At 38.7% G+C, this 14,102-nt stretch overlaps 1 protein-coding gene across 2 annotated transcripts in view; it reads left to right on the top strand.

Moving 5' to 3' along the window:
* The window catches only part of bsf (bicoid stability factor), a 201,779-nt gene that overhangs the window by 170,981 nt on the left and 16,696 nt on the right, over positions 1-14,102 (top strand). For both annotated transcript variants that reach the window (XM_071658035.1, XM_071658036.1), the window contains 3 exons: positions 140-338; positions 1,412-1,515; positions 12,165-12,345. In XM_071658035.1, the coding sequence (XP_071514136.1) occupies positions 140-338; positions 1,412-1,515; positions 12,165-12,345 (484 nt within the window). The remainder of the gene's footprint in view (positions 1-139; positions 339-1,411; positions 1,516-12,164; positions 12,346-14,102) is intronic.

Raw genomic sequence — 14,102 nt, 5'->3', positions numbered from 1 at the left:
GATGATTTTTATTAATGCTTACTTGTGTTGTAGGAATATGAGAGATTGTAGAGTATTTTAAAGTGCTTAAGGAATATAGACAGTTTTAGAAAGTTTTAAAGTACTTTAGTATTCATTTTAAGTGATATATTTTTTGCAGAATATGAAGAAGCGTGTCAGTTACGACAACTTATTATGTTTGGCATACAATCAATCAGGGCGCTGGGAAGACTTTGTGGAAGATTTGTCACATGAGATCCAGGCTGCTTCTGATACTGAACTCCCACACCTCAGTCAACAGTTTCCAAGAGGTGGAATAATAGGCATCATGGATCAGCATGCAGACTCTCTACCAAAAAGTAGGGATAATATATATGTCAGTGCATATTCATAAATAAGGCTTTTCTATTTCAACCATTATATATTGTCAGCATGCAGGATTTCAGAGCTAGGGCTTTGCATAACTGGTTTGAATGAAAATGCTGGCACATTTCTATGAGAAAAGGAAAGTATCATCCTTTTTTTCCCTTTTTTTCTGTGTGTACAGAATTGTTTAAGTAATTATCCCTGGGGATAGGGAAAAAGAACACTGTCCATGTTGTAGAAGGCAACTAAAAGGGGGTGGAGCATGGGATGGAAATTCTCCCAACTGTATTGATTTCCAAAAGAAGGAATAGAGGAATGGGTCAAAGTATGATTTTTCCTCTATGGCATAGTCATTTGTTCTTAACACAACCTTGCTCAAGTGGGAAATAGTGAATATGCATGAAAGAAAAAAGATATTGAAGTAATGTGATTGATGATACTTGAATGCTGAAAATGGCTTCTCCAAATGTGGAGACATCAAAGATATAACAACAAAGGAAGCCTCTCCTTTTTTTTTTTCGTAGGATGACCAACATACCTCAGCATTCATAGCAGATACAGAGATTGTGTATTAGTATTTCGATGGTTAAAAGGAAAAGCATTATGAAACCCTTTATAAGTGAATAACAAGGGTATAGAGAAGGAAGATGTTATGTATGTGGGACTTTTCAAGTTATTTGTGAGAAAGGCTTGGATAGGGAGGTTTATGATCATTGCCAAAAAACACCACAGCCAAACATGAATCAGTGGACAGCTGTATCAGAAAATCCAGATGCCATGTAGCACTTAATGCTTTCATTTTTTTTTTGTTTTAGATTCAGTTTTATAAATTAGGTTCTGGATAATCCAAGGTATAAAGGATGAAGAGAGTATGATGACTAAGATCTTCATATTTTTGTGATGATGAACGGGAAAACTATTTCCATGCAGATGGTTTTTGTAATTCTATGAGGCCACATTTTTTCATTAATGAATGAATAATGAATATTTTTAGATATATTTTAGATATGTTTGAGTTTTCAAATATCATTTGGAAATGCACTGACACCCTTAATGACATTTGCAGTAATGGCTTTGTCGGAAAAGTATGCATCCCGAGGGATACTTGAGCCAGCAAATTGTTTGTGGATGTATCTCTTCTCTGAGGGTCGTCATAGTGAAGCACAGGAGGTGAGTGTCTCATTGTCAGTGTAATTTTTATAATGCTGCCATGAGTTAGAAAAAATATTTGTGGGTGTAGTAGTGTCATTACCCATAAGAGTTGATAATGCTAACTTTAACAAAGAAATTTGGGCTTATTATGACATTGTACTTACGTTTTATATTAATCAAATTGATTCTCATTATTTGAATGAGTGATGCATAAAGAATGGATTATTCTGAGTAAATAGGTTATGTCTGGGATGAGAGATCCACATTGCATATGACTGGTTATTTTTGGTTATTTTTTAATGTTAAAAGGTCCAGTCTTGAACAAAATTCTTCATCAAGGCTAGGCTTTAAATGTATCCTATAAAAGGGCTAAAGAGATATATAAGTAAGGAAAGAATAAGAAGAGATTGTGAGAAATGAAAAGCTTGCCTTGTACAAAGGATAGGCCACATCTGTTAGGATAACATGGTAAAAGAGTTAGAAAGTCTCGTAGTGTAAGGGAAGAAATAGAATCACAACCCACAGTAGGTTGTTGGTAGCCACACAGCCATTGTGTGATGTGGCTTGCAAAGTGTTACATGGTCTATTCTATCTCATGGTGAAGGCTCCTAAACAGCCAGTTCTTGGGAGCAGAAACATAAGTGATTCATTTACAGAAGATGAAGAGAGAACCAACATTATGGCATTGGCTAGATAGGTCAAGTTTTAAGGTTGGAATGGGTTTGTTTAGGTTGGATTTTCGGATTGCTTTAGACTGCTTTGTCAGGATAAATGAGCCCACGTTACAGCGAGAATTTTTGAGCATCCGAAGAGTGCTTTCACTTTTGTTGGGGAAGATTAAGATATTAGTTTAATGCAAGTTTTTCCCCCCCAGTTACAAAAGTCCACATCAAGGCTGGGCTTTAATTGAAAAATAGAAGGGATTATGATAGGAAAAGAGAAGAGACATGGGAAAGCATTTACAAATTTTGTAGGAATTGAAAAACTTGTGTTTTAAAATGTGTCAGGTCATAGGTATTGGGAAAAATACATGTGGGTGGAAAGTTCCAAAGTTTTGAGGTAGGGAAAGAAAACATTTATCAAAATGGCCCACCTGTGAGCTGCCGATGGCCTTAGAGTAACCATGTGATGCAGCAGCATGTTGAGTATTGTGTGGTCTTCCTAGTGCTGGGGCACACAGGCAGCTAGCTCTCGTCAGCAAAAACAAAAATAATGCACATAGAAGTGGGAAAATGATTTATTTTAATTTCTTTTGACTGTGTCAAGTAAGGATGCAGAGCGAGAACCAGCCAAGATGTGAAAGAAGTATTCTGAACAAGAACGGATCAATCCTTAGTATGAATGGGGTAAATGTTTGCAAGAAAAGAAACTTCAGCATCTAAACAAGACTGCCGGTTTCTTAGCGCAGACTTAGCTATTTCCTTAATGTGGGGTTTCCAAGAAAGAGTGGATGTTAGAATGATACCAAGTATGTTTATTGACCCAAGAGTTGGAATTACAGAACCATCAAAGGACAGAGGAAAGTTGTGAGAAGTTTCCATGAAAAAGATGGGTAGAAACAGCATCTTGGAGGCATTAAGATTAACCAGATTTCATGTGCCCCACTGAGATATCTTGTCCAAGTGTGATTTTGATGAGGAATCTGTGTCGAGACTAGATGCAGATTGCATGAGAGAAGGAGGAGCAGAATTGAAGGATTTCGAAGAATGCTGTGTCGAGTCGTGAGCTTACGAGTGCATTTGGTTATTTGTGGAAGAGAGGAAATCGTTGGTAAAAAGGAGAAAAAGTGTAGAGAATTGAACAGTGCCCTGAGGGACACCACTGTTGATAGAGAAAGGCAGGGAGGCTGATCCATTAACATTCATCAATATAGATTGGCTTGAGAGGAAACTAGAGACGAGGGAGCAAAACGAGGGAGAGAAGCCTAAAGAAGGGAGCTTGGAGATGAGACTTTGATACCAAATGCCAGTAGGAGCTTTGGATATGTCAAGGACAACTATGTAGGATTCCCAAAAATCTTTCAGAGATCATGACCAAACTTTAGGAATATAGGAAAGAATATCACCAGTCGATCTTTCCTAAGGGAAGACGTGCTACTGATCAGAGAGAAGACTGTGAGATTCAAGATGTTAAAGGACATGAGAGTTGAGGAGGAATTCAAAGACTTTGGAAATGGTAGATGTCAAAGCAATGGGATGATAGTGTGAGGGGTTGATTGGTCACCCTTCTTAGGAATATGATGTCCCAATGCAACCTTCCAAGAAGAAGTAATATATTTGGTTTTTATGCAGGAATGGAACATACGTGCAGGCACAGCTGCAAGTTTGGAGGCACACTCTCTCAGTTCATGGGGATGGATGCCATTGGGACCATAAGCCTTGCTTGTGTCCAGAGAGAGAGAGAGAAGTGCTTTTTGGACTGTCTGAAAGGAGATTACATGGAGGCATAAGAGTAGTAAGAGGAGCACTTGGGGATGAAGGACGGAAAAGTAAAGGAAAAGTAGAGTGACAGAAGTTGTTAGTGATTTCCTTGGCTAGAGATCAGAAAGACTTATTGGTGGATGACGAGGAGAGGTTATGGCACTTCCTTTGAATAAAGGAACTCTTTACCACACAGGTAACATACTTGTAGTGATTATGGGAAGTGAGAAATGCTGAATAGGGGATGGAGGAAGGGGAGTTTTGCCAAACCTGATATGCCTGATCCCTTACCTGAATACCTTCAGAGCAGGAATGGTTCAACCAATGGGTGGAAGAAGAGTTTGTTGTGGAGGACTAGGAGATAAATGTTTCCATTCATGCAGCAAAGACCTCTGCTATGCATGTGGCAGAGACAGAAGCTTTACTACGTAGGAGACATTGAGATTTAATTAGATTTATCACTAATGCCAAATATGTTTATTGTATTGAATGGTGGAATTTTAGAACTGTCAAAGGAAACAGGAAAGTTGTGTGGAGTTCTAGAAAGAGAAATAGGAAAAACTGCATTTTAAAGGAATTAAACTTAAGAGGTTGTGTTGAAATGGTTTGTTTACATGGAGACAATGAGTGAGGAAAGATTGACAAAGTGGAAATATGTGTCAGAGGTAAAGGGAATGAGGAGAAGCGGGAGACCAAATTGGAGGTGGAAGGATGGAGTAAAAAAAATTTTGAGTGATTGGGGCCTGAACATACAGGAGGGTGAAAGGCGTGCAAGGAATAGAGTGAATTGGAACGATGTGGTATACTGGGGTCGATGTGCCGTCAGTGGATTGAATCAGGGCATGTGAAGCGTCTGGAGTAAACCATGGAAAGTTTAGTGGGACCTGGGTGTGGAAAGGGAGCTGTGGTCTTGGTGCATTACACATGACAGCTAGACACTGAGTGTGAACGAATGTAGCCTTTGTTGTCTTTTCCTAGCACTACCTCGCAGGTGTGTGTGTGTGTGTGTGTGTGTGTGTGTGTGTGTGTGTGTGTGTGTGTGTGTGTGGTATTTCATGTGTGGTGGGCTGGCGATGGGAACTGATGAAGGCAGCAAGTATGAATATGTACATATGTATTTATGTATATGTCTGTGTATGTACGTGCGTGTATGTATACGTTGAAATGTATAGGTATGTATATGTATGTGTGTGGGTGTGTATGTATATACATGTGTATGTGTGTGGGTTGGGCGATTCTTTGTCTTGTTCTTTGCGCTACCTCACTGATATGGGAGATGGTTATTAAGTATAATAAATGATAAATAAACTTAATAAGGTTACATTTGCCCTACTGGTAAATTCTGTCCCAGTTTGAGTGATGAAATGAAATGTAGATCAAGGAAAGGAAGATGGACCAGATAGGATCTGAAAAATGTGCAGAAATATATTTCTTTTTCTTTTTCCTATGCACTCATGTTGTTACTTGTGTAAGATAAGAATGTATATGCTTTAGGAGAAATGTATATTATGGTTGAAGCATTGACGAATATCAGTGGCTATCTTCTTCTCTGACTGAATGCATATGTGAGTGCTGTAACTTGCTGTAGTTTTTGATAGAGGTGAAAGAATACTTCCCATGTGTTCCCCACATGTCATAGAAGATGGTGAAAGGGGATGGTTGCTAGGAGCTGTAAACCCTCCCCTTTTGCTTCAGTTTTTAAAAGATAGAATATAAGAAGTGGACGAGCAAGGAGTGCTCATCCTCTTTGAATACTCAGGTTGGGGTGTCTGAATATGAGGTTGTAGCCAAGATGAAAAGAAGGGAGAGATAGGTAGAATGTTAGAGTTAAGGAAACAGGATATGGATATTCTTGATGTGAGTTAAAGAAAGCTTAAGGGAAAGGGGAAAGATTTTTTTAGAAGTGTCTTAGGGCTTTGTGTGAGGGTAATGCTGTAGAAAGGGTAGTACTTTTGCTGAAGATGGAATTGTGGGAATTTGTGAAAGAGTTTAAGGAAATGAGCCCCAGACTGATGATAAAAATGAAAGTGGATTACAAGAAGTGGGTGATGATTAGTGCTGATGCACATGGGAGTGAGAGGGGCGAGGAAGATAGTTGAATGTTTTAGGAGGAGCTGAATGAGTTGTAAGTAGTTTCGATGTGATGGATTGGGTATTAGTAATGGCTGGTTTGAACTTGAATATCTGTCTGTCCATGAGTACCTATGCTGAGATTTTTTCCATAATGGCAGGGCTAGTGTGTTGTGCTCACCACATGACTTGCATGTTGGCATATGACATTCCTCATGACTATCTCATTTTGTTCACTCACTTTTGTTGCTTGTTGTATAATGCTGATTTTTCTTTAGTTTCTCCAGTAGCCTAGTTCATCTGATATTGTCTTCAATCATGAGTCTAATCTTCTTTTGATTGTTTCTAAAGATCACCCAGTATTGCATTGATATTCTTCCCAACTTCCCTGATGAGCATTCATGTACCTTTCTCTCATGGATTTTTAGTAGGTTTCCAGAAATTATCTTGACTTAATGATCAGATAATGTGCCAATTAAGGTTATAATTTGATGGACATGGGATAGCCAGTTTTGTGAATGAAAATGGCAAAAGCTTGTGGAGTAATGTGCTGAAAAAGGACCAGTGATTAAGAATGCCTGGCTTAGAAATAGTGATATCCATACGTGTACCTGAGTGAGTAGGAAAGATTGTAGGCAGGTGTTATTGGATTATGTAGTTCATCTGATATTGTCATCAACCATGAGTCTAATCCTCTGAATGTTTTTGTAGATCACCCAGTATTGCATTGATATTCATTCCAACTTCTGTGATGAGCTTTCACGTATCTTTTTCTTGTGCTTTCCAGAAATGATCTTGACTTAACGATTAGGTAATGTGTTAGTTTAGGGTATAATTTGGGGGACATGGGATAGGTAGTCTTATGAACGAAAATGAACAGCTTATGGGATAGTGTGCTGAAGAAGGACCAGCAATTAGGAATACCTAGTTGAAAAACTGTGATACATATAAGTATATGTGAGTGAGATATGGTGGCTAGTGGCAAGCCTGTTTGCGGATGATACTGTGTTGTTTGCAAAGAGTGAAGAGGAGTTGGAGAAGTTGTAAGTGTGTTTTATAATGTGAATAGATGTAAGAGATTGAAGTTAAATGCAAGTAAAAGTAAAGTAATGGTGTTTGAATAGAAGCAGAGTGAAAGTATAGATTTTGTAAAACCATATAGAGTGAAAGAAGAAAGTACTAAATTGTGCTGTGGATATGGTGGGAAAAAAGACTGGAAGAAGTAGAGAAATTTAAGTATCTTGAAGCTGTCTTGGTTAAGTGTGGTGATATGAAATGAGAGATAAGGGAGAGAGCAGTACAGGGTAGAAGAGTCATTTGGTCCCTTAATAGAATAGTTAGGGTTAGAGGTGTAAGTATGGAAGTGAAGAAAGGATTAAGGGATGGCATAATCCTCCCAACCCTGACCTATGCAGCCAAAACATGGATATGGAATGAGGCACAAAGGTCAAGAATCTAGTGTGACTAGATGGAATGAAGAAAGAAATGAAAGGGTGTACAAGAGATGTGATATGGCAAGGAATGCAAAGGGAGTGAATTGTAGAGTGGTAAAATGGGTAGAACGTAATACTTTAATGTGGTTTGGACATATGAAAAGAATGCATGAGTGGGAGTTTACAAGGAGATTGTTTGATAGTACAATTAAAGGGTTTAGTGTGAGTGGAAGACCACTTGTGACATGGGCAAATAGGGTGGAGGAATACTGGAGGGAGAGAAACAGAGGAAGAATGCATGGAATGGTATATATGAGGGAGGCATGTAAAGACGGGTGATAGGTGGAGAGTCTTTTGCCATGGCCACCCCTTGATGGGAGTTCCTGAAGGGAACAGGCATCAGAGATATAGAAAGGTAGAGTGAGTAGGAAAGATGGTAAGCAGGCATTATTGGATTATGTAGTTCTGTAATTGATAGCTGTTCAAAAGTTAGACTATTAGATATGAATGTACTGAGCGGGGCATCTGATGGAATGTCAGATCATCACTTGGTAGAGGTGAGGATAAAGATTTGCAGATTTTTTGGAAGATAATGTTATGGGTAGGAGAAGGTTTGTGAAAGTGGGTGACTTTGGAAAAGAGGTTTATGTAAATAGATGCCTGGAAAGACAGTGCAGATTGGCAAAAGGTGAGATGGGTTTCATGTTAAAAAAGGGTATTGAGTGGTGCAATGACAAGGTTAAGTTGTTGTTGAAAGAGAAAAAAAGAAGTGTATTAGCATTACTTGCAGAGAAGGAGTCTGAATGATTGGAAGATGTACCAGAGAAAGCAGCAGGACACCTAGAGGAAGATGCAGGCATATCTCTTACCCTTTCATTACTTACTCGATCGAATCACCTCTTACCACTTATTGTTCTCAAACATTTCATTTCCAACACATCCACCTTCCTCCACACAACCTTGTCTATAGCCCATGCTTCACAACCATGTAATATTGTTGGAACTACTATTCCTTCAAACATACGCATTTTCTCTCGCTGAGATAATGCTCCCTCTTTCCACACATTCTTGATCTCTGCCTGAAACTCCCCTTCCCCACCCCACCCACCCACCCACCCACCCACACACACACACACATACATACATACATACACACACACACACACACACACACACACACACACCCCACCGACCTACCCTATGACTCACTTCCACTTCCATGGTTCCATTCGCTGCTGAGTCCACTTCTAGATATCTAGAACACTGAACTTCCTCCAATTTTTCTCCATTCAAACTCACATCCCAACTAACTTGTCCCTCAACCCTGCTGAATCTAATAACCTTGCACGTATTTACATTTGCTCTCAACTTTCTCCTTTCACACATTTTTCCAAACTCAGTCACCAACTTTTGCATTTTCTTGCTGAAATCTGCCACCAGTGCTGTATCAGCGAACAACAACTGACTTGCTTCCCAGACCCTCTCACCCCCAGCAGACTGCATACTTGCCCCTTTCTCCAAAACTCTTGCATTTCCTCTATAACCACCCCATCCATAAACAAACAACCATGGGGACATCACACACCCCTGCTGCAGACCGACCTCCACTGGGAACCAATCACTCTCTTCTCTTCCTAATCGTGCACATGTCTTACACTCTTGATAAAAACTTCTCACTGCTTATAGCAGCTTACCTCCCTCACCATATACTCTTAAAACCTTCCACAACACATCTCTATCCACTGTATCATATGCCCTCTCCAGATCCATAAATGCCACATACACATCCATCTGTTTCTTTAAGTATTTATCACACACATTTTTCAAAGCAAATACCTGATCCACACATCCTCTACCACTTCTGAAAGCACACTGCTTCTCCCCAGTCTGATGCTCTGGACATCCCTTCACCCTCTCAGTCAATACGTTCCTGTTCAATTTCAGGAATACTCAACAAATGTGTGCCTCTGTAGTTTGAACATACCTTTATCCTTTTTGTCTTTGTACAATGGCACTATACATGCATTCTGCCAATCCCCAGTGAGAGAAGGAATATGTAATGCGACATGTGACTGCTTCCAGCAACTCTTAGGGTTGCAGTGGCACCAACAGCACAGCCCACCTGTCATTATCTGAGATGCCAATAGTGAGGTTAGGAATAATTTAACACGTGACCTGTAACTACTTCTAGCAACTCATAGAGATAGACTGACTCATGCAGTGGCACCAGAAGGACAGCCCAACTGTCAGCTGATTCATTCTAACCATCATTTTGTTGAGGTACCATACAGAAATATTATTTAAATGATTTCTTTTGTCTCAGTATGATAATGGCTCTTTCCTTCACTTTTATAACATTAATAATCAGAGAGAACTATTTCATCTCATCTTCAAAGATTACTAATGACAACAATAGATTCAGATACAGTAGGTTTATTTTAAAGATCACACACACACACACACACACACACACACACACACACACACACACACACACACACACACACACACACACACACACACACACACACACACACACACACACACACACACACATGCACTTGAATGTTTTCCAAAACTTGTCGCCCACAGTGACATATTCCATTGTGAAGCCAAGTCACTCCTTTTTGTTTTTTTTCAGTGAGGAATGGCTTACTTGCAGGGATCCTGTGGTGGAGTCCAGTTTTGTGTTATAATTTTCTTGTTATCTGCACCCCAAAACTGACTTCCTGTTTTGTTTTTTAGTTCTACTGGCTGTTTGAAGGATTAGTTGCTCCTTCTCTGTGGTGGCTTGTCACAGATGACCACTTCTCAGTAGGCCTCTTATGTTGTGCATTTCTTCTGTCCTCTTCACCCAGCAGTAAACTGTCCTTTTGTTTATATTCAGTATGTGTGTTATCTCTGATGGCAGAATATCCACAGACATGAAAGCTTTGATAGATTCTTGCTATTCAGGTGTGATTCCACTTCCGCAGCTGTGTCAGTCCATCGTGTCTTGCCTCTACAGTTGAACATTGCGCTTGATAATGCCTCATCAAGCGAAGGTTGATGTGTTGCTATTGTTTTTAATCTCTTCATCAAACAAAAAGCTTTCACATTTTAGAAATATTTGTTTTTCTTTAACTTACCTTAGTACTTTCTCTAAATAATTACAATATATTTTTAGATTTATAATACTGTTGCGAACGACTTGAAACTGTTCTTGAATAAGTTTGAATGAAATGAAAAATTCCTTGTCAGAAAGTTTCGACAGGGCCTAGAAAAATATCCTAATTAAAGCTTTATCGACATGCGCAGTTGATACATTTCTATCTTATAAATTATATTGAATGCATCTGTAATGACAAATCACAATAGTCCCATTTCTGTAGGATATAAAGATTTTTAAGTTGCGTTGGAGGGGTTGCCAGATGTCGCTTTCTGAATGAAACTCACTGAAAAGTATGACATTACTTAGTATAGTTGACTGTACCCCTTTAATCCAGCAACCTTGGGACCTGGCCATTTTTGGTCCCAGAAAATGCTGGAAAACAGAAATTGACCACTAAGTCATACATAGTTGATGATATGATCTTATAGTGCTCACAGAAAGAATTACAGAAGTTCCTTTATCTAATTTTTTTGGTAACTCAACCCTTTCAAGTGTAGATAATGATTTATGCTTATGCATATTAGCACTAGCATCATCTGCACCTCTTGGTCTCTTGGATCCTGAAAGACTAAAATGTAGCTGAATGTAATAATCAGTTTGACTGTTAACTAACTATGCTACAGTGTAAGCTGATTTTGGTGCCTTAGTGCTGCTAACAGTGCTGCCTTGGTGGCAGATTGACAACCTAATTACTAATTGTGGCGGATTCAAAAATGTGCTGAACCATAGGAGTTGCCAGACCACAGAGTGGTGGATTAGAGAGGTACAACCTGTACATGAAAGGAGAGGGCCATGACAAGTGAATTGGTGAGAAGAGAGGTGGTGGTGAAAGCTATGCATAAGATGGTGTGGATGGTGAGTAGGTGACTGTGTTTGTTGAGTAGTTAGTTAAGATTTTTAATGTAAGTAGGCTCATGTGTGGCGGGTTAGGGCGATGGGAATGGATGATGGCAGCAAGTATGAATATGTACATGTGTATATATGTATGTGTCTGTGTATGTATATGTATGTATACTTTGAAATGTATAGGTATGTATATGTGCGTGTGTGGGCGTTTATGTATGTACATGTGTATGTGGGTGGGTTGGGCCATTTCGTCTCTTGTTTCCTTGCACTACCTTGCTAACGTGGGAGACAGCAACTAAGTGTGATGAATAAATTCAAAAGAATAATAAAAGAGAAAAGAAAAAAGATGATTCTTTTGTAATATGTTTAACTATACCTAGATGTTGTAAAGGTGACTGATTCTCTGGGCAAACCTAATTTATCTTGGTAAGCTCATAGGTAAGGTATAACATCTTAGTTATTTAGTAAGCTCATAGGTAAGGTATAACATCTTAGTTATTTAGTATACAAAAATTTTTTCTTTGCAGATATATGTTGAATGGAGAGGACAACTATGCAGTAAACACATATTTCCTTTACATGAGAGAAAAGAAATGATCCTTTGTAAATGTTCCTTTTGTAATGTTTATTTGTACCTAAATGTTGTAAAGGTGGCTGATTCACTGGGCTGACCTAATTTATCTTGGTAAGCTCAGAGGTAAAGTATAACATCTTAGTTATTTAGTATGCAAAATTTCTTCTTTACAGATATATGACAAGTATCTGTCTGGGTGCAGTGGACCTCTAATGTTCCGAAACATCCTGGACAATGCTCGGAAATCTAATAATATTGATCTTCCAAGCAAGCTCATTGAAGTACTGAATGTGCATCCAAATATTTCCTCTCGTGCAAGGGGGTTGGTGTACAGCTGCTGGATTGACATTCTTGGTAAGTAACATCAGCTTTTTTATGGGATGAACATGTTTCTAATTTCTCCCTGTCTGATCATGGACATTGGTATCCATGTCTGAATCAGGCCAGCTGTAGAAAGCTGTTGATGGTGCTTGGTTTGAAAACAAATCCTTTTCTGTGGAAAAAGGAATTCCTGATATAAAGTGTGGTGCATTAGTTGCTTTTCTGACAACAGTGTATTTATAAACTGCTATTGATAACACTAATTAAAAAGATATATCTAATTAAGAAGATACATGGAGTTATTATACTCTTTATACTTGAAGTTACGCTGCATGTAAAAAAATCACCTTCGATGGTTGAGGTAATGCCATAGGAGTTCAGCTCCATTGAAGAACCTTTCATTCAAAAGGAGACCATCCTTTCCCTGCTACTGACTGTTGTGTAGCTTTTAAGCTGCAGCTTAAGAAGGGGGTCCATAGGGTTATATAGAAGATAAATTATCCTTAACTGTTGATTATTTAGGTATCTATTGTACATCATATCTTCAAGTTGCAGTGAAATGCTTGGAAGCTGCTGCTGATTACCTTATCAGTTTTGCAGTGAACCCTGGTTTTAATTTCTTTCAGCAAAAACACTATTGCTATACATCTTACAAGATCAACTTAAAGATCAGCTTTGCTACATATATTACTGAAAGGCATTCTAACTCATCAGGAAGAGGAGGCAAATTTTTTGAGCATGATTTTGGTAAACGATCATCATGGGCTTCTTATATTAAAAACCTTAAGAATGAAGTGACAAAGTTCTAAACAGTTTGAACACAATGTCTCATTACTCGGGGAGCAGAGAGGAAGGCCTTGGTGAGACTCATTATGTAGATTGAATTATGGTTGTGAGATATATTTTTCCATCACTGATGATTTTCTGAGAGTGGTTGATGTTGTACCTAATCTTATTATTATATTATGCACAGGATTTTATTCAGATCCTCCAAAGTTGAAAATTTGTATGCAGATTTTTGTGAGCTCCCTTGGAATTGATGATTTCATGAATGTGGCTTAAAGCATTTCTTTAGGTTTAAGCACATACCATCTAACCCTACATATAAGTATGTTATTGCTGTTGAGGGGACTCTGGTATTTGATTAACATCCAAGGTTTTCTAAACTTTTGATATCAGAATACAAAATGCCATTTATGAGTGTTTTGGACTTAAACTTTATTGCTCCTTCCCTTGAACGCTCCTGAGGTCATACTTTGCGAGGACTGGATGAAAATGAACAAAAGCATCATTGCTTCTGTAGTATCTATCTATCTATCTTTCTATATCTCTGATACCTGTTCCAGTTGGAACTCCCTCATCGCCATGGCAATGGAGTCTCCATAACTAGTGAACTCCAGTGATGCTTCTTAGCCTTCATTGCCTCACCCTTAACAGGCCACTGGCAGAAGGCAATTGTAGCACAATGTTTGATGAGGCTCCTACTTAATGTTCCCACTGACTACTTTTATCTGATGCTCCTGCCAATGACTTCCATCTAATATTTCTACCTAATGCTCCTACCTAAATTTTCTTACCTACTTCTATCTACTACTTCTACCATTTTGCCAAAAGGCAGGGCTAGTACAGTGCTCACTGCAAGAAAAACTAGGGTTATGAAGAATGAGCTTTGTGAGTTAAGTTTTGTAAAGTGTTACACATTACATTTGTGGACAGAATGCCAATAGTCCACTTGTTAGTGAAGCAGAAAGAAAGACAGCTACCTGGATCAGAGGAGTGCAACTTGACAA

Source organism: Panulirus ornatus, chromosome 65 (assembly GCF_036320965.1).
Source record: "Panulirus ornatus isolate Po-2019 chromosome 65, ASM3632096v1, whole genome shotgun sequence".
Lineage (NCBI taxonomy): Eukaryota > Metazoa > Arthropoda > Malacostraca > Decapoda > Palinuridae > Panulirus > Panulirus ornatus.
This window is presented reverse-complemented; position numbering and strand designations above follow the sequence as displayed.